Consider the following 27,342-nt stretch of genomic DNA (forward strand, 5'->3'; position numbering starts at 1 on the left):
AGTTTATATTCATATTTCATATCGTTTTACGCCGCATTTTGCGGTTTCAGTTTTTGTGACCCGCCCAGAGAGCTTTGGCCATTGGGCAGGATAGAAACGAGATAAATAAACAAATGAACAGTTCTGAAAAATAAAAAGGTTAAAACTTCTTTTCTCCTTTCGACCCCAAGGAGGAAGAAGGGGGGAGGGGGAGGAGGAGGAGGAGGTTCCTAAAGCGAACCCTGAACCTGAACGCTGCGCGCGGGTTTAAGCGTTCTAAGTCTATGGCCACCACCAGCCGACGACCTGCAGGAGGAGCGAGAGCGGCCCCGGCGTGCGCATGCCAACACGCATGCGCGGCAGCCATTTTCTCTCTCAGGCAGAATCCTCGATTTCCGGCGGCGGCAGAAAGAAGAAATTACCGTTTCAAGGCCGGCCGCTCCTGAAGGAGCCTTCCCCCTTCCGTACGGCGAAGAAAGGAGGCGCACACAGGCCAGCGGAGCCTGTATTCACGTCCCCCGCGCCACTCTCCGGTGACCTGAGAGGTCGTTAGCCCAACGGCCGAGCGCCCGGCCTAGGCGGTGAGTGCGCATGCGCCGGGGCTGCTGCGGCGCGCGTGAGCCTCGCTGAGCGGCGGCTCGGAGGGGCGTGTCCGCCTCCCTGTTGGCATGGGAACAGGACGGCGGCGGCGATTGTCCCTGATTGGTGGAGGAAACTGGGCGGTCCTCGGTGTGTTGGGCTGGGGCTGATTTGCAGCGCTTTGCACGTGTGTTTCGCCCGAGTTCTGTGCGTGTTGTGCCAATTTGCATATGTTTACACTTCTGCGTTGCATATATTTCTTTTTTTGAACGGTGAAGTTTTATTTTATTTTTTTATTTAGGATCGTGGAAGAGTAGGGTTGGGAGGAGCCTACAAGGCCATCGCGGCCTACCACCTGCTCCATGCAGGAACCCAAGTCACGGCATCCCTGACAGGTGGCTGTCCAGCTTCACAGAATCATGGAACAGTAGGGCTGGAAGGGGCCGATAAGACCATCAAGTCCAACCCCCTGCTCCATGCAGGAACCCAAGTCACAGCATCCCTGACAGGTGGCTGTCCAGCTTCACAGAAGCATAGAACTGTAGGGCTGGAAGGGGCCGATAAGACCATCAAGTCCAACCCCCTGCTCCATGCAGGAACCCAAGTCACAGCATCCCTGACAGGTGGCTGTCCAGCTTCACAGAAGCATAGAACTGTAGGGCTGGAAGGGGCCGATAAGACCATCAAGTCCAACCCCCTGCTCCATGCAGGAACCCAAGTCACAGCATCCCTGACAGGTGGCTGTCCAGCTTCACAGAATCATGGAACAGTAGGGCTGGAAGGGGCCGATAAGACCGTCAAGTCCAACCCCCTGCTCCATGCAGGAACCCAAGTCACAGCATCCCTGACAGGTGGCTGTCCAGCTTCACAGAATCATGGAACAGTAGGGCTGGAAGGGGCCGATAAGACCGTCAAGTCCAACCCCCTGCTCCATGCAGGAACCCAAGTCACGGCATCCCTGACAGGTGGCTGTCCAGCTTCACAGAAGCATAGAACTGTAGGGCTGGAAGGGGCCGATAAGACCATCAAGTCCAACCCCCTGCTCCATGCAGGAACCCAAGTCACAGCATCCCTGACAGGTGGCTGTCCAGCTTCACAGAATCATGGAACAGTAGGGCTGGAAGGGGCCGGTAAGACTGTCAAGTCCAACCCCCTGCTCCATGCAGGAACCCAAATCACGGTATCCCTGACAGGTGGCTGTCCAGCTTCACAGAAGCATAGAACTGTAGGGCTGGAAGGGGCCGGTAAGACCGTCAAGTCCAACCCCCTGCTCCATGCAGGAACCCAAGTCACGGCATCCCTGACAGGTGGCTGTCCAGCTTCACAGAAGCATAGAACTGTAGGGCTGGAAGGGGCCGATAAGACCGTGAAGTCCAACCCCCTGCTCCATGCAGGAACCCAAGTCACGGCATCCCTGACAGGTGGCTGTCCAGTTTCACAGAATCAGAATCATAGAGCAGTAGGGCTGGAAGGGGCCTATAAGACCGTGAAGTCCAACCCCCTGCTCCATGCAGGAACCCAAGTCACAGCATCCCAGACAGAATAGAATAGACATAATTTATTTACAATAGTTATCTACTGCCCCACATGGAAAGGTTTCCGAGTCGTGTGCAACAAAGATAAAAGAATAAAATGCCACATTTTGGAGAGCCCATGAGGTGTAATGTTGGAGTGGGAGCCGGGAGATCCAGGTTCGAGTCCCCACTCGGCCATGGAAGCTCATTGGGTGACTTTGGGACACTCACAGACTCCACAGACCAACCTACCTCGCAGGGTTGTTGTTGTGAGGACAAAATGGAGGAGGAGGACCTTGGAGGAAAAACGGAAAAATACAAATACAATAAGTAAATAAATAAATGTTAAAACAAAACGTTTTTAAAAGAAGCAAATTCTGAATGTAATAAACCACAGCTGGTTACTCAAGGAAGTGAGTGAAACAAGGTTAACCTTTACACATTAGTTTTAAAACAAGGTTCTGTAAATTACATGTGTTCTATAACTTAGTTTTCATATGTTTATGGTTTATAATTTGAAAAAAAGAAAAAAAAAGCTGAGGGAAATTCATCAGGATGACATTATTTTCACCTAGAAAGGGGGAGGGAGGGAATTAAGCTGGCACTCAGTTATAGTTATATCTGCATGTAATGCAGTCATCAGGTGAGGACAATGGGATTGTATGTGTATTTTCATATATTTAGCAGCTTCCTGCTAAATATTATAATTCGCACTAAGTTTAACTTGTATGTGTGCAGACGCACACACAAAGAAAGATAGTATTAGGGAGATGCTTTCATTAGGAAGCAGGAGTTTTTTTTCTGCCGGTGCTGCACAGGCTACAGGGGAATGCATGCAGCTCCAGGAGTGGATTAGATAGATCCTCAGTCTAAATCCAGTAGGGCTGTTTTTGTGTCTTTATAATATACATTTATGAAGGATAGATTTGTCAGTGGATATCGGTCATGATAGCGAAATGGAATTTCCATGTTCGGGGAATGCCTCTCAATATCAGTTACTGGGAAGCCCTTCCCCCTCTCTGTTTCCTTTATACCCTCCCCTGGTTGCCATCTCCTTCCTGCCCCAGATGCAGGCATCTTGGTCCATTGGTTAGTCTTGGAAACTGAATGCTGGACTAGATGGATGCTCAGTTCTGATCCGACAGGGTTCTTTTGTTCTCAAATAGAATTCTGGCTACTGGATCAGACGGCCTTAAAAGGGGATTAGACCAACTCTCCCCAACCCGGTGGCCTCCAGATATTTTGGACTTCAACTCCCATCAGCCCTAGCCAACATGGTCAAGGGTAAGAAATGCTTGGACTTGTAGTCCAAAACATCTGGAAGGCATCTGGTTGGAGAAGGCTAGATTAGGCAAATGCCTGGGAAGACGGGGTCTTACCAATGGCTGTTGCTCATGATGGCTAAATGAAGTCTCCATGTTCAGAAGCAGTCTACCTGTGAGTAGTAGATGCTAGAGACAATCCACAGAAGAACACTGCGTCCTTCTTGCTCTGCTTGTGGGCTTCCCAGGGGCATCTGGATGGCCTCCATAGGAAACGAGATGCTGGACTGGGTGGACACTGTAGTCTGACCTGGTGGGTCTGTCTGTATGTTCTTCAGGCTTAAATTTCAATTCTGTGGTTCCATGAATAACCTCCAAATGTATTGATGGAACAAACGTATGTAAACCTTTTCTTAATTATATGCAATGGACTAGTGTTTAGAAATACCATTTTGTTCTTGGTGGAAAGAGTGCTTTGGAACATGTACTGGCTGCCTTCTCATGCTCAAGTTACTGCAGCTCTCTGACGGATGTAACATTTAGGATAGGAGGGAAAGACTGCTTTGGGGTGAGTTTCATTCCACCCCCATCCCCCTGCCTTGAAACTCTCCCCATGACCTGAGTTCGATCCCAGCGGAAGCTGGGTCTCGGGTAGCTGGCTCAGGTCGACTCAGCCTTCCATCCTTCCGAGGTCGGTAAAATGAGTACCCAGCTTGCTGGGGGAAAGGTAGTCACGACTGGGGAAGGCAATGGCAAACCACCCCACTATAGTCTGCCATGAAAACTCCAGCGTAAGGGGTCAGTAATGACCCGGTGCTTGCACAGGAGGAACCTTTCCTTTCCTACAGTCCCCAAAATGTCAAGCTACAGAAAACTGAGGGTGAGGTTGGAAGGGATTGTAACTTAGGGTGCAATCCTATGCACGTTTAAACAGAAAAAAGTCCTAGAAGTCCCAGCATGCCCCAGCCATGCTGGAATTTGTAGGATTTTTTTTCCTGTCTAAACATGCATAGGATTGTGCCCTTCCCCTGTAATTTTGCAATACACTTGCTTGTAACCTGGGAGTAGTTCGCCAAAACTCTGTTCAAATGGTGATGTGTGTGTTTGACCTATAATTTATCATCTCCCAGAGTGAAATAATAAGAGACTTCCCAGGCTTAAACAAAACTACCTACAAGTCAAAATGTATAGGGGTATCTATCGTATTAGGAAACTTGCAGGTGACCAGGAAGTTAAACTTTAGCAATGATGTTGCTTTTCCAGAAATGTTTTCTGCTACCTTAAATCAATGCAGATCTGTTTGTGTATGTTTATTTGACTTTTACATTTTGTTAACAACATTTCTTTAAAAATATGCAGTGTGAATTTTACTGAGGTTTTTCCAGTAGCCAGAAGTCATTGAGTTGAAATATTTGATTGGGGGGGGGGGGTGGAAATGAAGTCCACCAACAGCACTCCTGATCCTATACATGTCTACTCAAGAGTAAGCCCCAGTGACTTCAGTGGGACTTGCTACAAGGTTGGTGTGGCTAGGATTGTAGCCTCAGTTTCACTTATACGTTACATTATGTATTTTTATGTAGACAAGTGTTGTACAAGTAGTTAGAATAAATAAATAGTGAACTTACAGAAAAATATAGCAATGGAAAACATACCACCCCACATCACTAAATTTTACCCCCCACCATTGTTTGGTTCCCCCCACACACACACACTCGTTTACACCAGAAATGGATGATGAGGCTAATAGAAACTTAACAGAGTTAGGGCGCAATCCTAGGCCACTAGTCAGTGGCTAGACGGCCATAGGATAGGTCACTTCTCTGAGAACCGACCTCCACCCCCAGCACGGAACGGCCCCACACTTGGAAGAGGGGCACGGAATGGCAAAAATGGGGCAGGGAGGGCAGGAGTGCCGTTCTGACACTTCCTATGCATCATCCAGCATGTCGTTGTCCCCCCGCTCCGCCCTCCCGCAGCAAGACAGCCAAAACCGGCTGTCTAGCTGTGAGCGCAGGGTGCCGGAAGCTCAGGGTGCCTGAAGCGCAGAGGGGACAATCCCCTCCACGCTTCTCCTGCCCTTTATTGGGTAGGCGGTCACCTCCGAGTTCGGAGGTGGCCGCTTATCCTGAGAGGATTGCATGCTTATTTATTTCTATATTTAATGAGCTTCCGCCACGCACTGAAAACTTGGTTATTCAGGCAGGCATTTGGGGTGAGTTAAGGTGTTTTTAAATAATGTTATTGTGTAATTTTACTGTTTTAAATTGTACTGCTGTACATCGCCCAGAGTGGCCGGGTGACCGGCCAGATGGATGATGAAGAAATTTAATAAATAAAATAAATAAATACGTATTTTGAACTGTCTTGCAAAATTAAAAGCAGGGAGAAATATTATGCCCATGTTTAACAACCCAGTACATCTCTGAATGCTCACTCGGCAGCCCTGGATCATGTTAGTTTGGCTCCAGCTGTATCGTAGCTGGAGCCAAAGTGTTGTATTTTATTGTTATGATTTTACTGTATGCTATTTTAGAGTCTTTTTAAGCCACTTGAGGAGCTCTTGTAGCCAAAGGCAGGGTAGAAAATAGAAACCTCTAAATAAATAAACGAAAATGCTATTCCTTTTGCTGGCAGACTCCTTGGTTAGAGTGGAGGTCCTGTACACTCAGCCAGCGTCAGCAGCCATGGGCATGACGACTTTCAGAAATGCGGTGTAATTACTGTGGAAAGACTTGGCATTCAACAAAGGAGACAATTCCAGTTGCCCTGGATTGTGTATGTAAGGCAAGCCATGGCATTATCTTACCAAAGCTAGGTTTGAAATTAATATGCCAAGAACCAGTTCCGAAATGATTTCCCCTCTGAATAGACAGAACACACCCTCCAGGTGCAGGTATGAAACTGAATCAGCTGAAGAGGGTTTCATAAATAAGGTCCTTCCGAAACCCATCTGCTGGACATTCGCACCTAATATTCACCTATTGCCCCATAATTGTACTGTTTAAATTCCCGTTTGTGCTTCTCAATAAATATTCTGATCCCCCATTGTTTCGAAGACGCGCACGCGTGTGTGTGTGTGTGTGTGTGTGTTGTTTTGGGTTCTCCTCTTTGCCATAGGTGCCCTATCACCAATGTTAAAAGGCCCTTTGTAACAAAATGCAGTGTGCTACCCCCAGCTTTGTATTGCATTAGACTGCAGGAAATGTGTATGTTTTATAGTGAGTAGAGAGATCAAGGATCTGCTAGCCAGGCCTGCTGTAGCTGGATCCTAGCAATCTGAGATGAACTAGTAGAGGCTTTCTGTTCAGCCCAGCCAGCAAAGAAGCAGGAATTCCAGAAGACATGGGAAAGAAGTCTCTGTTTTTAACAGGCCTTTAACAGCATCCACCAATAATTTCCCACTGACCCAGCCCTCATTTGTGACAACCTCCTTATTTCCTGTGGACTGTGAGTTATTATTTCTTTGTTGTTCCACTAAAAAAGACTGTTCAATAAAGAATTGTCTGTTGGATTTAAAGAGAGGCTTGAGTTAAACTGTCTGAAAAGTGTCTGTACGTGGGGCACCATAGGCATGGAGGCACCATTTGCAGGTATCCTCGAATATGTGCAAGTTTGTACACGCATGTAGGGGAGCATATTCGGGAGCAGTTTGCTTTCCAAAAATCAGGCCTCTTTTCAGAGAGTACAGAAGTTCTCCTTTTCTCTCTGGTTTAGGTCCTTCCAGTGTTTTGAAGGAGGTGCATCTGTCCCTCCAGATCTGTGAGCCGCACACCATGGTGACTGAAAAGGAAGTCGAGCTGATCGGCAAGATCCTGGTGGACTCCAGTCAGCCCTTGAAGGCTCGCTTCCGGGCACTCTTCACCCTGCGTAATCTGGGGGGGCCAGCAGCCATTGAATGGATCAGCTACGCCTTTGGTGACAACTCTGCTCTCCTGAAACATGAACTGGCCTACTGCCTCGGCCAGATGCAGGATGAGAGAGCCATTCCTGTCCTCATCGACGTGCTCCAAGATGCCTCTCAGGAACCCATGGTCCGACATGAAGCAGGTGAAAAATGCTGCAGCAGTGGTTGCGGGCGGGATATCTCCCTTGCTGGCCAAGTTACGGGAGTGCTAACCTATGCTGCTTCTCATGTCAGGACCTCTTTAGCATCAGCCAGATGCAGCAGAGCACTAATATTTAACTGTTTGTTCCTCCCGAAGCTATTCATTTCTTCCCCAGTTCTGGCATTCTTCCCCTTCCCAAACCTCAGCCAGCCGAGGCACCAACATTATCAGGGTAATTATGGTCTCAAGAACTGCATCTATGAAACGTTTAGCCTGACTGGCATTTCCTCACCAAGTAATCCCAAAGAAAGTATTTTATCAGGGGTGTGATTGCATGCCTAGAGGTGCTCATGCAGCCACCGCCATCCTCCTCCTCTGGCATCATAATTGACTGGAGGGGAGCTGGGCATCTGCCACATTTTATACACCTCAATGCAATGCCCATAGCTTTGGCTATGGGGCGGTATAGAAATGATGATGATGGGTGGATCCCAGTGTCACCCACTTGGTGAGAGTTGCTACTACCTTTTGAACTATGTTAGCTAGGACTGTTGTCAAAATCTTTACACCTACGTTAATTAATAAGATTAGTCTATAACTGGAACATCTGCAATGGTGCTTGCCAGGTTTAGGAATAACTGAAATATGTGCATCATATGAAGACACGGGTAAGGGAACATTTTCTAGAGCATCCTGATATACATGAAGAAGTTTGAGAATCAAAAACTCTGAATGTGCCTTATACCACTCAATGGGAGATCCACTGGGGCCGGGCGTCTTTCCGTTTTTCATATATTTTAACGGCCTTTTCAATCCCCCTTTCCTGCAGGGATTGTTACGGTTTAGGGACTTTGAGCTATTTGTTTATAGTTCAAGTACTTTGGAAGCATTTAGCTACCTGTTTACCCCTTAATAGCAGACAAAATGTTTAGAATTCTAGGATTGTTTCATGGGTTGCAATCCAGGTTTTATACTAACAAGAATTAGTACAGGAAAATCTTTTTTGATCCATGAGGGGGCCCTGGATGTCGACGATGATGTGTAATGGACCCACAAACGTCCGTGAGTGGCCAGTCATGACCTTGCAATAAATTGCTAGTGTAAAGAAGCCCCGAGTTGAAGAGGATCAGTGCAGGCTCCAGAGCTCACAAGACTGGTGCTGTTAAGCCACCATCTTGGCCAGAAGTCCCCAAGTTAAATGTTTTAATGATCTGGGAAGTTTGCATGTTTATGGTTTAGTGTATTGTTTTTATCCTCATGCTGCAAGCCACTCTGGATACAACAGTAGCAAAGGGTTGTTATTATCACGTCCCATCTCTTAACCACCTTTCTTGAGGTTTCTCATTCTGTTCCTGCTTTCTACAGGTGAAGCTTTGGGAGCAATTGGGAACGCAAAAGTGCTGGATATCTTGAAGCAGTATTCCAAAGACCCTGTCATCGAGGTAAGTAATGGGCTAGGGGGAATTTGCAATTCCTTTGCAAATCTTAACAAGGTAATTCCAAATGCTGCACCAGCAATGATCGATTCTATAACCTCACTATTCAGCAGCTTAAAGAGAAGTGGTGTGCGTGCGCGCACGCGTTATCATTAACTATCCTGCATTTTAAAACTTTTCTGCATGACTTCTTCCAGATTTTATTTTATGTTTATTTATTTTCAATTCAGTTATAACATTTCTATACCGCCCCATAGCTGAAGCTCTCTGGGAGGTTCACAAAAATTTGTTTATTTATTACCCTGCCTTTTGTCTCCAGTGGGGCAGGGCATGGAATCCCCTTCTCCCTTAACCACTGGAAATCTTACTCAGTGCCCACATGCACATACACACACCCTCTCCCGGCATCTGTGATTTCAGTAGGCTTTGCCTACAGAAGGGGTGGGCGGAAGGTGGGTTGAGACCTGCTGCTATTTCTCTGGGTGACTTGCAGTAGATCAGCGAGGCTCTCTGCCTCCTGATTGTTTAAGAGCAACAGCAAGCTGGCTGAGCTCCAAGACAAACTTACTTGCATGATGCATGCAAATTGTATCTCTCTGAGCTTCAGCGTTGCCCAGCTGTAAAACAGGACTTTATGCTTGAGTGCTGGCACAGCTTGCTGTTTCATGACATTGTTCGCTTTTTGTTGCTGTTTTAAATCTTCACATCTCTCAGTCTTGACGTTTCTCGTCTGTAAAGTATGACTATTGATCGGTTGCCTTTGGCAAAGTCTTGATGCAGCTCTTCTGGCCAGTTTCAGAGTTCTGTGTTAGAAGCAGTAATCTGCAGTCATTTGCAGATTTGTACTTGCAGCAGGACATGGAGGTCATCCCAGTGTATAACTCACGGGGTGCAGTTGGGAATGGACTCCACTCCCCCATGAACCGCTGTTGCATGTCTGGCTCTGCCCCCTAGTATTATTTTGCACTTGGCTCTGTTTTGTGGACCGTCCTATTTAAATAAAAATGAAGTAGATCCCACAGACCTGAAGTCTGCTTACCTCTGTAGCCGAATGAGGGCTAGAACCGTGTGTGTGTGTGTGTGTCCGTCCGTCCGTCTATCCGTCCCCAGATGAGCTGGTAGATGACAGGGCCAGCTGATGGTAAAGAGGTCGCTCTACTTTTTTTAAGAAAAGATGCTGCAGAACTGGAAAAAGTGCAAGAAAAGCTCCCCTTGCAAGGAAAGCCTCAAGCATTCAGCAGTTTATAATTTTGAGCTGGGTTCTCAAACATGTTGCCTGTAGGCTTCAGTGTGCCCATGAACACCTGTCTTGATGCTGCCAGGCTCTCTGCCCCTCCTGATTTTTATTGTATTTTTTTTAGAGTTCCAAAGGGGGAAAAAAAAATTTTAACTGTCGTGCTGCAAAGTGAAGTGCCTCCAGCACCATCTTTAGTTCCAAGAATCCCTCTGGGCCCCACAAGGCGTTGATAGGAAACACAAAGGGTGGGTGACTACAGCCCAAAAGTTTATTTTGAAGCATGCCCAGCCACTCAGAAAAAAGAAAAGGTACACTGGATGCGGTAGGGTGTGTCCTGTGGAACTAGAAGGGTGTTGGAGGGTGGGGGGGTTGCCTGTGCTGTATGTTAGCTAGTTGGTCTGTTTTGACATGTTGTGCGCTTTGCCCGAGTTTGTGTGTGTGATTTGCCTGGGATTCGTATGTGTGCATGGTGTGTATTTTGCCTGGTGTTGATGTTTGGTGTTTTTCCTGGGTTTAATGTTTCCTCTGAACATCATTTCTGAGCTTTCTGTGAAATGAGTATTTTGTTGTGTATTGTGGGGGCCAATACATGATTTGATATTTGAGACTCGGACCCCACTTCTGCCTTGTATTCAGTTTCTTGGCCAAGTTACTTGTTGCTGAGTCTCAACAGTTTGCCTTTGTGGAATGAGTGTTGGAGCAGAAAAAAATGTGGGTTCAAAAGAGTGGTTTTGTTTTGAAGCTCACCCCCCACCTCTGCCTTGTACTTTGCTGTTTCTTTCTTTTAGTCTTGCCAGTTTGCCTTCTCGGAAATTGATGTTTTGCCATGCCCCCCACAGCAGCCATTTTGTGAATGGGCAAGCCTAGTCGGGAAACTATTAAAGAGCACCTTCAGGAATTATCTGCTAGTCTGGACCTTGAAGCAAATGGGGCTTCTAGATTTGCAAATAGCTTTTTCCTCCATAAGGCTTTTACAGCCCTGCATTTTCTTAAAATGAAAACCAATTTTCAGAAGGGAGATACAAGAAAATCCCCAAAGAACAGCATTTCTGTATCTGTGGATGCCAGATGGTTGAGGATACTATACTGTATATGTAATACCATACATTCTGTGATACTCCAAGGGAAAAATACCTGAAGAAAAGTTTAGAGTCGATAGCCACTCATAGTATCTGCTTTCTAGCACTGTTAGGTCTGTTATGTTTAATACAGCCAAATTTGTGGTGAAAGCCTCCCAACTAAGGCAAACCTATGAGGCTAATGTTTTGGTCTAAAGTCTTTGCTTCTTGTATATGATCTCCATATTGTAAATATTTGATTTGTTTGGCTGTAAATTTCCTATTTGGATATAACCTGTAATTGGTTGCCTAACAAAGTTGATTTGAGACACTTAAACATTCTGAGTGTGCCCACTGACTGAAAAAAGGTTGGAGACCCCTGATTTGGAGAAAAGAAGTTTATAAGGTTATGCATGATGTGGAGGAATTAGCGGGTTTTTTCTTCCTCTGTCATAATACTAGAAGTTGCAAGAAGGGAGTTTTTCTTCACACAGCACAGAACTGACTTATAGAACTTGCTGTCACAAGACGTGGTGTCAACCACCCACTAAAGTGGCCTTGAAAGGAGGATTAGCCAAATTCACGAGGGGGATAAATCTATGAATAGCTATTAGCCATGATAGCTAAATGGAACTTCTGAACATCAGCTGCTGGGGAAGAAGATCATGGAGGGCTGATGCCTCGAGCCCTACTTGTGGGCTTTCCAGAGACATCTTGCTGGCCAATGTGTAAAGACTTGCAGTATGTGTCAGAAATAGATCGTCCTTTCCCTTTGCATTCAACACCGCAATAGACAGTTAGCTTCAGGCTAGCACGACTTCATTGCGCTAGAGACTAGCCTCTCTACAAATGCAGATTCAAGGAAACTCTCAGACTGCCCCAAGCCCTAACAACTAATCAACCACCTCTAAGCAGAGGAGATGAAACAAGGGGGTGGAGAAGTTGTCAGCAGTTTGGATATGAACCTCACAGCCCAGCTTGTTTCATAGTGATGACCCTCCCTTTGGGTGGCTCCCTCCTATTTGGCTTCCAAGAGTGGCTGTTCAGGCAGAGCGTCTGAGCCCTACCCCTAACTTTTCCTGCGTAGCTTTGCGACGCATCCTAGCATCTCTCAAGTCACGCCCTCCTCCTCCTCAGAAACTTGGGTTCGAATGGTGGAGTGAGGGGGCAAGGACTGATCCTGGGCCATCTGTTGGTCAGGGGCTTGGGAGGACTCTAACTTTTCCCATTTAGGTTTGCAATGTGCCCTAGCGTCTCTCAAGCCACACCATTTTCCTCCTCCTCAGAAACTTGGGTTCGAATGGTGGAGGGAGGGGACAGGGACTGATCCTGGGCCATCTGTTGGTCAGGGGCTTGGGAGGACTCTCTTCCAGTATCTAGGCACTCTAGTGAGGATCTCTCCCCTTGCTTTGACCTAGCAGCTCTAACTCTGACTCAGAATCAGAGCTGTCGAACATCTGCAAAGGATGGGACTCATCCCTGACAGCGTGGTTCTTCTTGCATTAAAGCACCAAGCAGCCTCTCCCATTAATATGGGAGTTGAATTGAGTTGGCAGTGCCGCCACCGCCACCCTAGTACAGTCTGGGCCCAGAACATTCTAAGACAACTTTCCCCAACTTGACGTGTTGGCTGGGCATTAGGGGAGCTGCTGTCCAACACATCTGGAGGGACCAGGTTGTGGGAGGCTGTTACAAGATGGGGAGGACGTTCTCCTTGTTCCCTCCTGCGTAGGTCGCAGAGACGTGCCTGCTAGCTGTGAAGAGGCTGGAATGGCTTCAGGACCACCAGGCTAGGCCTGCTGCCAGCCCCTATTGCTCTGTAGACCCAGCGCCACCAGCTGAGGAAGAAGACGTGGAGAAGCTGAGGCAAGTCCTCCTGGATGACTCGCAGCCACTCTTTGAGCGCTACCGGGCCATGTTTGCACTGCGGAATGTCGGGGGAGAAGCCGCCGTCCTGGCCCTCGCTGATGGTGAGTGGCTACTTTCGCTTTTCCAGGCCAGCAATGCGGGGTGGGAAGTTTTTCACTGCTTACGAAATTATGCCTGGCGTGTAGAAAGTGGAAAGGGAGGCAATTTTCTCCCGTTCATGATACTAGAACCCAGTGGGGTCATTTCATGAAACTGATCGGTTTCTGAGTTGCCCATCTAGTTGATTCAGGTTTCTAGTTGCTCATAAACTGGCAGAGTAGGGGGCCCTTGTGCTCCTCTTGCACGAGGCCAAGTGTGATGCCAAGTATGCACTTAGCATCACAATTTGCATGACGCCTGCTCTTTTGTACCTGGGAAGAGAGAGGAGTGGCTGGTCACCAGTTGACAGACAGATGGGGGAAGCAACAGAAAGGCAGCAGTCCCCACCCCAAACACACAATCAACCAATAAAGAAAGTAACACTTTCCCCACCACCTGCCCTTGCTCCAGCAAGCTAACCAGGCGCAGGAAGTCTCCCCATGGAATCTCCCCACCACCACTGCCGCCGCTTTAGGATTGTTCTGCCCTTTTCTGAAACAATGCACTTCATAGAAATGGGGCATTTTCTGCTGGAACAGGAAAGTTTTAGCCCCATTCCCTCTGGAAAATTTGCTGCTTTGCCATCTCTGCCTCTGCTTTGACTGTCCTGAGTGTATTTAGTCTGAGTCCTTCAACATCCAGGCTCCCGGGGGGTGTGGTGGGGGGCTTACAGTAAAATACAAACAACAATAAAATCACTACAGTCTTGCAAACCAAAATGACCATAAGAAAACCAACAATAAAGCAGCAGGTTTAGGACACAGAATGGGAGGAAATTATTTTGTTGTGTGGACTTGACTCCTTCCAAACTGCCTCTGCTGGGGGCTGAGCAAATTCTGTCATGTCTTTACTTCAGGTGCAATTGGATCATGACTTCCACTGCATAGATATGGCATGGTTATCTGCCCTCAGAAGAGGCTCTCCTTTGCATCTCTGCATGAGTCACTATTCTGGGCTTGCAACACACACAGAAACATAGAGGTGAACTCCTCCTTGTGGGCTGGTCATTTTTACCCTCGCACAACCTGAAAGTCAACATTTGAGGGGTGTAAGAGCAAAGTGTGCACACCTGTATGACGGGGGGGGGCACAAATGTGTTGGGCAGCAGTGGCCCCATCCACGTTGGGCTAGATTGGCACATATCAGACAAGCTTCTTCCCTGTGTGTTGCTATACACTGCTTATTCTCTTTCCCCAGGCCTCCGGTGTGGCAGCGCCCTCTTCCGCCATGAAATTGCGTATGTCCTGGGCCAGATGCAGCATGAGGCCTGTGTCCCACAGCTGACAGCATCGCTGGAGTGCGTGGAAGAGAGCCCCATGGTGCGCCACGAGTGTGCCGAGGCCTTGGGGTCCATTGCCAAGGCCTCTTGCCTGGCCACCTTGCAGGCCTATGCCCAGGACAAGGAGCAGGTGGTCCGTGAGAGCTGTGTGGTAGCCCTAGACATGTATGACTACGAGAACAGCCCTGATTTCCAATACGCTGATGGACTGAGCAAACTAAAAAGCTTGGACTGAAGGGGCCCTGGCGGTGCATCTCTCCCAAGCCCTGTCGTGCCTCCTGCATTGTTGTTGCCTGCGATGTCAGCATCATTTGTCTCTCTGCAGCTTCAATAATAGCTCCGGAAGAGGGGCCAGGGGAGACCTTGTTGCCCTGGTCACTAAGTTATTTTCCGTTCCTGTCTTAGTGGAGGGTGATATTACAACTGCACTCAAGAATTTTGCATTGTATGGTAATGGTACAGTTTTGCAAAAAAAACCTAAACTTTTGTTTGGAAACTGGCTGCTGGGGCCCTCCTCATGCCAACTGCAGCATGTAGCAGCTACTGAGGCAATTTATCCATCCATCTGTGCTCAGGGAGCTCCCCCCACCCTACCCTCCCATTTTCAAGCAAGTCCGACACAAACTTGTGAACCCTCAAGCCAAATACCTGGAGCCCCATTCCTCCCCTGACCCACACACACAGTGTGGCCAACATTTTTTCATATGATTTCCCTCCTCGTTTATTTCCAGGACAATAAGGACTAGAAGCTTAGAGTGTTAATCCCTTTGGGCCTGAAAAGAGGCAGACAGGCAGCAAAGGTGGGATATTGTATCCGAGGGCTACATTCAGCTCTCCTTTGGGTGATGTTGCCAAGGCTGCCAGTGTCAAAAGGGAGATCTTCTGGGAGCTGTTCTCTGCTTCCCTCCCTCCTCTCTGTTGTTCAGAAAGGGACAAGGATAGGGTCATCCAACAACCTCCCCGTTTTTCAAGCATCATTCCCTTGGCATAAACTTTTATTTGCTATTTAGCTGCCAGGATTGCTCTGAAGCCTGTAACTTTTCAGAAGTGGGAGCATTGTCCCACTCACCTTATGGGGCCCACGCAAGGTGCCATAAGGAACCATCAGAACCTTTTTTTCTGCATTGTAGGGGCCTTCCTTGGGAGTGTTTTAAACCAGCAGCTGTTTGGAAATGCATCCTGCAGGTTGATCCCTTTCTCCTTCTGTTGCTTTGTTGGCAGGGCATGCTGGGAGTTTTCCTGGTGGGTAGAGGGGTAGCAGCACTGGGGGTGGTGGACGTATTTTCCTTGGCAAACTGGGTTGCTATGCACACTCATCAGGGACTACTGTTCTTCCAGCAGATACCATGAACTACTATGCTAGTTCGGCGGGACTGTCTTCCGTGGTTCCCTCTTCGGTGGTTCCTTTGAGAGAAGCTGATTGTAAAAATCCTGTTTTGTGTTTAAAACTGGAGAGCAAGGTGCTGGGAAATAAAACATGGTCTCATAATCCACTAGGTTTCTCTTGTTCTGTTCAGTGGGAGGAATCCGATCAGATCCTGTCTCTCTCAATGCAATTTCTAATACCAGAGAAATCCCCGTTTCTGAATTAAAACGGGGTCTGCTCACTTCTTAACACCTAGGAAAAAAGTTTAGTTGAAGCATAAAAGAATCACTTGCCCTTATAGGAGTCATCCTTCCCCTCACCCATCCTGTATTTCTGTATGAGCTGCTTGTGTCTGGGTGTGCCTCTTTCCAGTAACTTATGCAGAGATGCATTAGAATGACACCTGCCCCACCCCCTCCTCCAGAGGTAGTCACTCACTGTGGTTGGGAATTTTAGGTTGGCAAGCGCATTTATTTCCTCTGGAATATTAGCAGGTGTGACACCCACAGAGGCAAACCAGTCCATGGCATAGGACAAAAGTTTTGGGGCTGTCTGCCTCAGCTGACTAAATTGAGAGCTGCTGTCTGCACTTTTACAGACAGAGGCCATTTTAGCAGCTCCTTGGCTGCATAACATCCTTTGGATTTAAGGCAGATCTGGTTCATGCATAACGACAACTCCTGGGGCCGACCAGCAGCAAGCAAGTGCGCCGCTCCCAGGTGCTCGTCGCTTCTGCTTTCGATCAACAACCCAGGAATGCCCCTTCCCTGCATTGTTACTGTGATGTCTGAACCTGGAACTCTGGGTTGTTTGGGGCTTACTCAAAAATTATCTATGGTTTACGCAACCATCACCCATAGTTTGCTGTTGGGTTAAACTCTCGGTTGCTTAATCCCTAAACAACCCACAGTTCCAGGTTTAGACGTCACAAAAGCGGAAGCAACGAGCATGGAGGAGGCAGCACACTAGTTTGTTCCCACTCGACCACAACGATTCCTGGATTAAACAACTGAGGAATTGTTGTTACGTGCGAAGCGGGTTATCGTGAGGGGAAGAACCTTCTGATTTCCACATACTTCCCGGGCCATAAATGACTCACCATTTCTCCCTCGCTACCCCTGGAAACCTATCCTTGAACTCTGTAGATTTGAACACACCATGCCAAAAATACGCAGTTTGAATCTATCGCAGAGGGTGGGCACAGTTGTTTTTAAAGCCTTCGTGTGCCTTGAGCTTAAGACGAAGAGGAAAAGCATGCCAGCTCCCGGGGAGGTGTGAATCTGCCCTGCCCCCTCTTAAAAATAAATTGGTGATTTAGCTGGTCTGGTCTGAAAATGGTTTTTCCAAAAACGGGCAAAAGCAAACTCCCAGCCTACAAATACGTATATGTTTCCCTTGTAACAAAGCAATGGAGAGATGAAGCACAGATATTCCGTGCCAGCCACAATCCCTCCACAGACACACACCCACACACACTTCAGTCCCCAGGGCTTGTACCTTGGTGGATTCAACACCATCTGTTTGCCCAATTTAAAGATCAGCTCAGAGGATGGTTTTGCCCTTGCTGGATCAGGGAGAGAGGTACTCTAGCAAATGAAGATATTTCTTGCAAAGGTATCCCCAAATTCTGGCACACCAGATGCAGCTGCAGAAAGATGTGCCATCTTATCTGTTGGCACACACAGACACTGGGAACTAAAAGGCCCAATGCCATAGACCACAGGCATCTTCGATTTTCATCTGAACATACCAACGTCTCTACATTGCAATCCAGCTCTCCCCCATATTCAGGTAGGTTTCCATATGTTAATCCAGAAACAAGCCAGATTTTACTCTTTATGTTAGAGGATAGCTGCGGGTTCTTTTTTCCAGAGGGTTGAAGCTGGCACAGCAGAGGCATCGTTGCCAGTGATGCATATGCTTCTCTCTTGTCCTGGCTAATCAGGTGTAGTAGCTTTTGGGGCCCTTCCAAAACCTATTTAACCAGAGGTGATGGTGAGAAAAAAGGAGTGATTGACTGGGTTCGCACAACACTCCAACCCACTGTGCACAACTAGCCACAGTGGGTTGTCACGCCATCTGAACCCAGACTACATCCCGCAGTGTGGCTTATTTGGGGGCAACAAGCCACCCTGACAACCCACGGCTCATTCCAGGGGTTGTTAAACACACATGGGTGGTTGTGTTGGGTTGCAGCAAACAGCTACAGAGCCACACGGCAAAAGGGGCAAAAAGCCCTGCCGTTCTTGGCAGTCATGCCCTCCTGTGCCGCCTCAAGCTTCCCTTGTCAGTGACTGTGACTCCAACTATGCCCAAACAGCACTTTGGAGGGGCTATCACTCGTTCGCCCCTTTTTTTCCAGCCCCACAAATGTGAGCAAATGGGGTTGTTACCTGTCTTTCAAAGGTGTGGAAGTATATACCCTTGCCTTTTCAATGTCTTTATATTTTAGCCCTCAAAGGGAACAAAGTGCAGTGGGAAACATACAAGGAAACTGACAAGGCAAGGCTGCATAGAAGCTAATTTTTGCACAGGGTGACAGGTTGGAGAAAGAGGAAAGATGGAGAGAACTCCGTGCACCGAAAGGGGAGGGGGACAATACCACCTACTTAGCAAGCTGATCCTCTGGGTTTCAAGTATTAAATTGACACTTGTTAGCGTCCTGCTTCCATTCAACACTTCCCCAAGACTTCAGAAAGGGAAGATCTAGGCTGTTGTTGTTGTTGTTCAGTCGTGTCCGACTCTTCGTGACCCCATGGACCATAGCACGCCAGGCCTTCCTGTCCTGCGCTCTCTCCCGGAGCGTGCTCAAGTTCATATTCATTGCATCGGTGATGCTATCTAGCCATCTCATCCTCTCCCGTCCCCTTCTCCTTTTGCCTTCAGTCTTTCCCAGCATCAGAGTCTTTTCCAGAGAGTTTTCTCTTCGCATTAGGTGGCCAAAATATTTGAGCTTCAGCTTCAGTATCTGTCCTTCCAGTGAGCAGTCAGGGTTGATTTCCTTTAGGATGGACTGATTTGACCTCCTTGCAGTCCAGGGCACTCGTAAGAGTCTTCTCCAGCACCACAGTTCGAAAGCATCAATTCTTCGGCGCTCAGCCTTCCTTATAGTCCAGCTCTCACAGCCATACATTACTACTGGGAAAACCATAGCTTTGATTAGACGGACCTTTGTCGGCAAGGTGATGTCTCTGCTTCTTACTATGCTGTCTAGGTGTGCCATAGCTTTCCTCCCAAGGAGCAAGCGTCTTTTAATTTCATAGCTAGAGTCACCGTCTGCGGTGATCTTGGAGCCCAAGAAAGTAAAATCTGTCACTGCTTCCATTTCTTCCCCTTCTATATGCCAGGAAGAGATGGGGCCAGATGCCATGATCTTAGTTTTTTTAATGTTGAGTTTCAAACCAGCTTTTGCACTCTCCTCTTTCACCCTCAACAAGAGGCTCTTGAGTTCCTCTTCGCTTTCTGCCATTAGGGTGGTATCGTCTGCGTATCTGAGGTTGTTGATAATTCTCCCAGCAATCTTAATTCCGACCTCTGATTCATCCAACCCGGCATTTCTCATGATGTACTCTGCATATAAGTTAAATAAGCAGGGTGACAATATGCAGCCTTGTCGTACTCCTTTCCCAATTTTGAACCAATCGGTTGTTCCATGTCTGGTTCTTACTGTTGCTTCTTGACCCTCGTACAGGTTTCTCAGGAGACAGGTAAGGTGGTCTGGTACTCCCATCACTTTAAGAATTTGCCACAGTTTGTTGTGATCCACACAAAGGCTTTAGCGTAGTCAATGAAGCAGAAATAGACGTTTTTCTGGAATTCTCTTGCTTTCTCCATGATGCAGCGAATGTTGGCGATTTGATCTCTAGTTCCTCTGCCTCTTCGAAACCCAGCTTGTACTTCCGGTAGTTCTCGGTTCGCATACTGCTGAAGCCTAGCTTGTAGGATTTTGAGCATCACCTTGCTGGCATGTGAAATGAGCGCAATTGTGCGGTAGTTTGAACACTCTTTGGCGTTGCCCTTCTTTGGAATTGGAATGTAAACTGACCTTTTCCAGTCTTGTGGCCACTGCTGAGTGTTCCAGATTTGTTGGCATATTGAATGCAGCACTTTAACAGCATCATCTTTTAGGATTTTAAATAGCTCGGCTGGAATACTGTCATCTCCGCTAGCTTTGTTGTTAGTAATGCTTCCTAAGGCCCACTTGACTTCACTCTCTAGGATGTCCGGCTCAAGTTCAGTGACCGCATTATCATGGCTATCAGGGACATTCAGATCTTTCCTGTATAGTTCTTCTGTGTATTCTTGCCACCTCTTCTTAATCTCATCTGCTTCTGTTAGGTCCCTGCCTTCTTTGTCCTTTATCATGCCCGTCTTTGCACAAAACGTTCCCTTGAGATCTCCAATTTTCTTGAAGAGATCTCTAGTCTTTCCCATTCTGTTGTTTTCCTCGATTTCTTTGCATTGTTCATTTAAGAAGGCCTTCTTGTCTCTCCTTGCTATTCTCTGGAACTCTGCATTCAGTTGGGTATATCTTCCCCTTTCTCCCTTGCTTTTCGCTTCCCTTCTTTCGTGAGCTACTTGTAAAGCCTCGTCAGACAGCCACTTGGCTTTCTTGCATTTCTTTTTCTTTGGGACGGATTTCGTTGCTGCCTCCTGAACAATGTTACGGACCTCCGTCCATAGTTCCTCAGGCACTCTGTCTATCAGGTCTAATCCCTGAAATCTATTCCTCACCTCCACTGTATATTCATCAGGGATATGATTTAGGTCATACCTGAAAGGTTTAGTGGCTTTCCCTACGTTCTTCAATTTAAGCCGAAATTTTGCAAGAAGCAGCTCATGATCTGAGCCACAGTCAGCTCCAGGTCTTGTTTTTACTGACTGTATGGAGCTTCTCCATCTTTGGCTGCAAAGGACATAATCAATCTGATTTCGATATTGACCATCTAGTGACGTCCATGTGTAGAGTCGCCTCTTGTGCTGTTGGAAAAGAGTGTTTGCTATGATCAGCATGTTCTCTTGGCAAAACTCTTATTAGCTTTTGTCCTGCTTCATTTTGTACACCAAGGCCATGCCTGCCTGTTATCCCGGTGATTTCTTGACTTCCTACTTTAGCATTCCAATCCCCTATGATGAAGAGGACATCTTTTTTTGGTGTTAGTTCTAGAAGGTGTTGTAGGTCTTCATAGAACCGATCAACCTCAGCTTCTTCGGCCTCAGTGGTTGGGGCATAGACTTGAATTACTGTGATGTTGAATGGTTTGCCTTGGATTCGTACTGAGATCATTCTATCATTTTTAAGATTGTACCCCAGTACTGTTTTTCCCACCCTTTTGTTGACTATGAGTGCTACTCCATTTCTTCTAAGGGATTCTTGCCCACAATAGTAGATATGATGGTCACCTGAATTAAATTCGCCCATGCCTGTCCATTTTAGTTCGCTGATTCCCAAGATGTCGATGTTCAATCTTGCCATCTCATGTTTGACCACCTCCAGCTTACCTTGATTCATTGATCTGACATTCCAGGTTCCTAAACAATATTGTTCTTTACAGCATCAGATTTTCTTTTCACCGCCAGACACATCCACAGCTGAGTGTCCTTTCGGGTTTGGCCCAGCCGCTTCACTCTTTCTGGCGCTACTTGGAAATACCCTCTGCTCTTCCCCAGTAGCATATTGGACACCTTCCAACCTGAGGGGCTCATCTTCCGGCGTCATATCTTTTAGCCTTGTGATACGTTCCATGGGGTTTTCTTGGCAAGAATACTGGAGTGGGTTGCCATTTCCTTCTCCAGTGGACCACATTTTGTCAGAACTCTCTGCCATGACCTGTCCGTCTTGGGTGGCCCTGCACGGCATAGCTTATGGCTTCACTGAGTTACGCAAGCCCCTTCGCCACAACAAGGCAGTGATCCATGAAGGGGATCTAGGCTGTACCCTGGTCCCATTCACAGTAACCGTGGCAGTAACTGCTCCAATTGGGAGCAGCAAAAAGGGGGTAGGCCTTAAATCATCCCTTTCTGGAGTAGCTAGATTCAAACCTATGTCCCCCTGACTGCGGGATAAATGTATTTACCACACACACATTTGTGGCACTCTCCCAGAAAGTGTGATGACCAAGAAAAAGATCTAGACAAATTCATGAAGGATAACTATCCATGGCTATTAGGCATAATAACTCCACGTTCAGGAGCAGTCTACCCAGCTGGCTGGGGGTGATGGGATGTGGAAGCCAACAACATCTAGAGGGCCACAGGTTCATCACCTTTGCTGCAGTTGCATCTTGCATTGCATATCCCTCATTGAGCTGGGAGTTGTACTAGATGACATCCAAGATCCCTTCCAAATCTATAACCTGTCTGACCAGTAAGTATTGGAAACCAGATACTAATCTAGATTCCCCTTTGCTTCGAACCAGCAGGGCTGTGTTGTTGTTTTGAATGCATTCATTTTATTATGGTTTAAACAAGTTTTATTTGTAATTATAAGCTGCCTTGAGTGCCATTTTTTCTCAGTAGAGAGGTAGGACACAAATCAAACAAAGACATAAATAAGTGGGGAACTTTCTCTGCATGCCCAAGCAACCCCACCCATTTCTTTCCCAGGACACCTAGTAACCACCGGCAGGTCTTTTGCCAGGCTTGTCTTGGTCTGGCTAGCGTGCAATGTAACTTACTGGGGAGAGAAATGCTAGGCAATGAGCTACAGTCCCACCGGAACTTGCTGCAGTCCCAAGGAGAGATGGAGTGCTCCCCCTTCACAGACTACAAGCCTCCTTCCTCGCACTCTAGCCTCCTTCCTTGCTACATCTTGTACTTGCTGATGGCTGTTGTTGTTGTAGTGGTCGCTGCCTATGCGATCATGGGCCACCTCATCAACGACCTGGTGCATGACTTTGCTGGTAAGTGGGCAGTGTACATCAGGGGTGTGTATACCGATAGGGCTTGGGATGCATTTCCCATGTGTTGTTGCTTCATTTTTCAAGATTAGATGTCCAAAACCAAAACAAAGAAATAGGGCTGGACACGCCAGATCTCGTCTGATCTCATAAGCTAAGTATGGTCACCCCTGGTTCGTACTTGGATGGGTCAGGAGACCGCCTGGGAATCAGGCTTCCTGCATGGAGCAGGGCATTGGACTCAGTGGTCTTGGAGGCCCCTTCCAACCCTGTGATTCTATGACATCAACCAAAGGGCTGGATGTGTCTGCTCTTAGAAGCTAAGCAGGGTCAGCCCTGGTTGGTCCTTGGAGGGGAGACCGCCTGGGAATCAGGCTTTCTGCATGGAGCAGGGGGTTGGACTCTATGGTCTTGTAGGCCCCTTCCAACCCTATGATTCTATGATTATGTATTTTTATCATAAAATAAATCATGTATTTTTATCAACTCAATAGACCACCAGAAGACAAGCTCTAATATTTCAAATGCGACAAGCACTCTACACACACAAATCCCATTTTCTCCCTTACCAACCTGCCTGGTCACTGAGGTCCTCAGAGGGAATGTTGCTCTCATGGGTTCCACTAAGACCCATGGCCCAATTGGATTCCACCAGGAGAAGAGCCTTCAATGTGGTGGCCCCCTTTCTTTGGAACTCCTTGCCCCTGGAGGTCAGGCAGGCACCAGCACTGTGTTGCTTTCAGTGCCTCCTGAGTCCTGAAAACAGCACAGTTCCAGGAGGCATTCCTTAACTGACCAGCCATGGGTTTATTGGCATTCTGTTTTTAAAAAGCATAATTTTAATATGGTGTTTTAATCTTTTTACTATTTTACCTTTTATGTTCACTGCTTTGAAATCTGCTTTAGATATAATTATTGTAAATAAATAATAACATTTGAGTTCCATTATACCCAAACTGATGTATACCATTGTGTGGTTTATAGATGGTATGGTAGCATTGTTAAATAGTTGTTGTCTGGTTTGAGGCATCTAATTTTGCCTTCTAGTCCTGATGAAGATAATTTTATTTCTGACATTCTTAACTCGCCTTTCAGGGTGCACTGCCCTCACAAAACAGCTTTGTTGTTGTTGTTCAGTCGTTCAGTTGTGTCCGACTCTTCGTGACCCCATGGACCACAGCACGCCAGGCCTTCCTGTCCTCCGCTCTCTCCCGGAGCGTGCTCAAGTCCATATTCATTGTGTCGGTGATGCTATCTAGCCATCTCATCCTCTGCCGTCCCCTTCTCCTTTTGCCTTCAGTCTTTCCCAGCATCAGGGTCTTTTCCAGAGAGTTTTCTCTTCGCATTAGGTGGCCAAAATATTTGAGCTTCAGCTTCAGTATCTGTCCTTCCAATTAGCACTCAGGGTTGATTTCCTTTAGGATGGACTGATTTGACAAAACAGCTTACAATATCACAAAAACAAAAAGTTACAATTACACACACACATATCAGGAGTAGCAGCAGCAATGGTTTTTAAACATCAGATGCAGAGTGGAATAAATGAGTCTTCAGGTTGATAGACCTCTCCTCCAATTTCTTGAATCTCCTATTAAAGTCATGTAAGCCTGTGTCTACCAGAGCACGAACTCCATAAATTAATTCTGCATTGTGTGAATGCCATCCTTTCTCTGTCCTAAATCTGCTGCCAATCTATTTCGTTGTATAACCTCGAGTACAAGTAAGATTTTCTCTCCAGGGAGAAAATATTCCTTTCATCCACATTATGTGTAATTATATAAAACTCTACCATACCCCCCTCCCTTAATTCATTATTTGAAACTAAAAATCCCCCAGTATTGTAACCTTTCCTCCAGGGGGGTTGCTCCAGCCCCCTGATCATGTCAGCTGCCCCTTCCTACATCTTTTCCACCTCTGCAATATTTTGTTTTATTACATTTCTATATTGACTAATAGCTAAAGCTCTCTGAGCAGTGATAAAGCATAATATAAAACCTTTAAAAGTTTAAACCAAAATAACATCAGAAAAAAAGCCAGCAGCAGTGTGAAGATCTGAAAACACAATAAGAAGCATTTAAAAACAAAAGACTAAAAAGCCGGGGAAGATAAAAAGATATTCACCGGGCACCGAAAAGACTACAGTGTAGGTGCCAGTCGAGCATCTCTGGAAAGGGCATTCCACAACCCGGGTGCCACCACTGAAAAGGGCCTCCCACCTCCCCTCATTTGATGGGGGCACCTTGTATTGTATTGCTGTACATCACCCAGAGTGGCTGGGTGATCAGCCAGATGGGCAATTAAGAAATTCAATAGACAGACAGACAGACAGATAGAGGAGGGCCTCAGAGGATGATCTTAGGGTCTGGGCAGGAATATATGTAAGGAGACCAATCCTTGTAAGCTGGCCCCAAGCTGTTTAGGGCTTTAAAAATTACTACTGGCACATTGAATTGGGCCTGGAAACAGACTGGTAGCCAGCGCAGATGTCAAGTGTAGAGCCCTCCCAGTGTGTTGGTAAACAAAGAAGTCGATCTCCAAGTCAGTAGGCTTTATGATGTGAATCAATCTGCCCACAGAGGCAGGGGTTATGGTTGGGCTTTGATCCAGCTGATTAACCTGCAACTGGACAGATTCTTCTCTGTGTGTGTCTCCCTGAAGCTCTGGTCCTTCCCCCAGCACTTTGCACTGCTCCTCATCTGACTCTTGTCTCCGTTTCCATGGTTTCAGCCAAGATACTGGGCCCAATCTTGACACCAGGTCACAAAGCACTGGCATAGTATGATCATATTGATCAAGCCCCCATTAACAATCTTGCTGCCCAGTTTCAAACCGGCTGTAGTTTCTGGACTGTTTCCAAAGGCAGATCCGTGTGTAACACATGGCAGTAATATCCTTTTTGAAACGAGTCATCCAGACCATACACAGTAGAATCACAGAATCATAGAATAGTAGGGCTGGAAGGGGCCTACAAGGCCATCGAGTCCAACACCCTGCTCATTGCAGGAACCCAAGTCAGAGCATCCCTGACAGATGGCTGTCCAGCCTCCTCTTGAACGCCTCCAGCATGGGTGAGCCCACCGCCTCCCTAGGGAATTGGTGCCGTTGTCGTATTGCTCTGACAGTCAGGAAGTTTTTCCTGATGTTCAGCCGGAATCTGGCTTCCTGTAACTTGAGCCCATTATTCCGTGTCCTGCACTCTGGTATGATCGAGAAGAGATGCTGGCCTTCTTCTCTGTGACAACCTTTCAAGTACTTGAAGAGCGCTATCCTGTCTCCCCTCAGTCTTCTCTTCTCAAGGCTAAACATGCCCAGTTCTTTCAGTCTCTCTTCATAGGGCTTTGTTTCCAGTCCCCTGATCATCTTTGTTGCCCTCCTCTGAATCCTCTCCTGTTTGTCTGCATCCTTCTTAAAGTGTGGTGCCCAGAACTGGACACAGTACTGCAGATGAGGCCTAACCAGTGCTGAGTAGAGGGGAACTAGTGCTTCCCGGGATTTGGAAGCGATGCTTCTATTAATGCAACCCAAAATAGCATTTGCCTTTTTTGCAGCCACATCACATTGTAGGCTCATATTCAGCTTGTGATCAACAACAATTCCAAGATCCTTCTCGCTTGTAGTGTTGTTGAGCCACGTATCTCCCATCTTGTAACTGTGCATTTGGTTTCTTTTTCCTAGGTGCGGAACTTGGCATTTATCCCTATTAAATGTCATTCTGTTGTTTTGTGCCCAGCGCTCCAGTCTATCCAGATCACTTTGAATTTTGTCTCTGTCTTCCAAAGTATTAGCTATCCCGCCCAATTTTGTGTCATCTGCAAATTTGATCAGCATTCCCTGCACCTCCTCCTCCAAGTCATTAATAAAAATGTTGAAGAGCACTGGGCCCACGACTGAGCCCTGCGGTACCCCGCTCGTTACCTCTCCCCAGTTGGAGAAGGTCCCATTGATAAGCACTCTTTGAGTCCGATTCTGTAGCCAACTGTGGATCCACCGGATCGTTGTTTCATCTAGCCCACTTTGAGCTAGTTTGCTCATCAGGAGATCATGGGGCACTTTGTTGAAAGCTTTGCTGAAGTCGAGGTATATGATGTCTACAGCATTCCCACAGTCCACAAGGGAGGTTACTTGATCAAAAAATGAGATCAGCTTCGTCTGGCAGGACTTATTTTTGACAAATCCATGTTGGCTTCGAGTAATCACTGCATTGTTTTCAAGGTGCTTACAGATGGATTGCTTTATCATCTGCTCCAGAATTTTCCCAGGGATTGATGTCAGACTGACTGGTCTGTAGTTTCCAGGTTCCTCCTTTTTACCCCTTTTGATGATAGGGACAACATTAGCCCTCCTCCAGTCATCTGGCACTTCCCCCATCCTCCATGATTTCTCAAAGAGAATAGACAGTGGTTCTGAGAGTTCTTCTGACAGTTCCTTTATTACTCTAGGATGCAGTTCATCTGGCCCTGGAGATCTGAACTCATTCAAAGTAATTAGGTGTTCCTTGACTATATGCCTATCGATCTCAAGCTGCAATCCTGCCCCTTCAGCCTGTACTTTGCCTTTGCCAGGGGGGTCATAGACCCTCTTTTGGGAGAAGACTGAGCCAAAGTAGGAATTGAGCACCTCTGCCTTTTCTTTGTCATCTGTTATTGTTTTGCCATCCTTATTTAATAGCTGAACCAC

General features: G+C 46.9%; 1 protein-coding gene across 3 annotated transcripts; it reads left to right on the forward strand.

The window, feature by feature from the left end:
• Window positions 1–335: 335 nt before the first annotated feature.
• DOHH (deoxyhypusine hydroxylase) lies at window positions 336–15,894 on the forward strand. Of its 3 annotated transcripts, none has more exons than XM_084825975.1 (5): window positions 336–560; window positions 7,052–7,384; window positions 8,749–8,825; window positions 12,847–13,084; window positions 14,319–15,894. In XM_084825975.1, exons 2-5 carry the CDS (start codon window positions 7,111–7,113, stop codon window positions 14,633–14,635), a joined length of 906 nt encoding a protein of 301 aa, XP_084682101.1. In that variant the 5' UTR covers window positions 336–560; window positions 7,052–7,110; the 3' UTR covers window positions 14,636–15,894. The 3 variants fall into 3 exon arrangements, with proteins under 3 accessions (XP_084682101.1, XP_084682103.1, XP_084682102.1); XM_084825977.1 differs by having other exon boundaries at window positions 7,093–7,384; window positions 14,319–15,888; XM_084825976.1 differs by lacking the exon at window positions 336–560 and adding an exon at window positions 6,638–6,784 and having other exon boundaries at window positions 14,319–15,888.
• Window positions 15,895–27,342: the final 11,448 nt, after the last annotated feature.

The sequence above is a fragment of the Heloderma suspectum genome, chromosome Z (genome assembly GCF_057233095.1).
Source record: "Heloderma suspectum isolate Gila_16-S chromosome Z, 16-S_ref, whole genome shotgun sequence".
NCBI lineage: Eukaryota > Metazoa > Chordata > Lepidosauria > Squamata > Helodermatidae > Heloderma > Heloderma suspectum.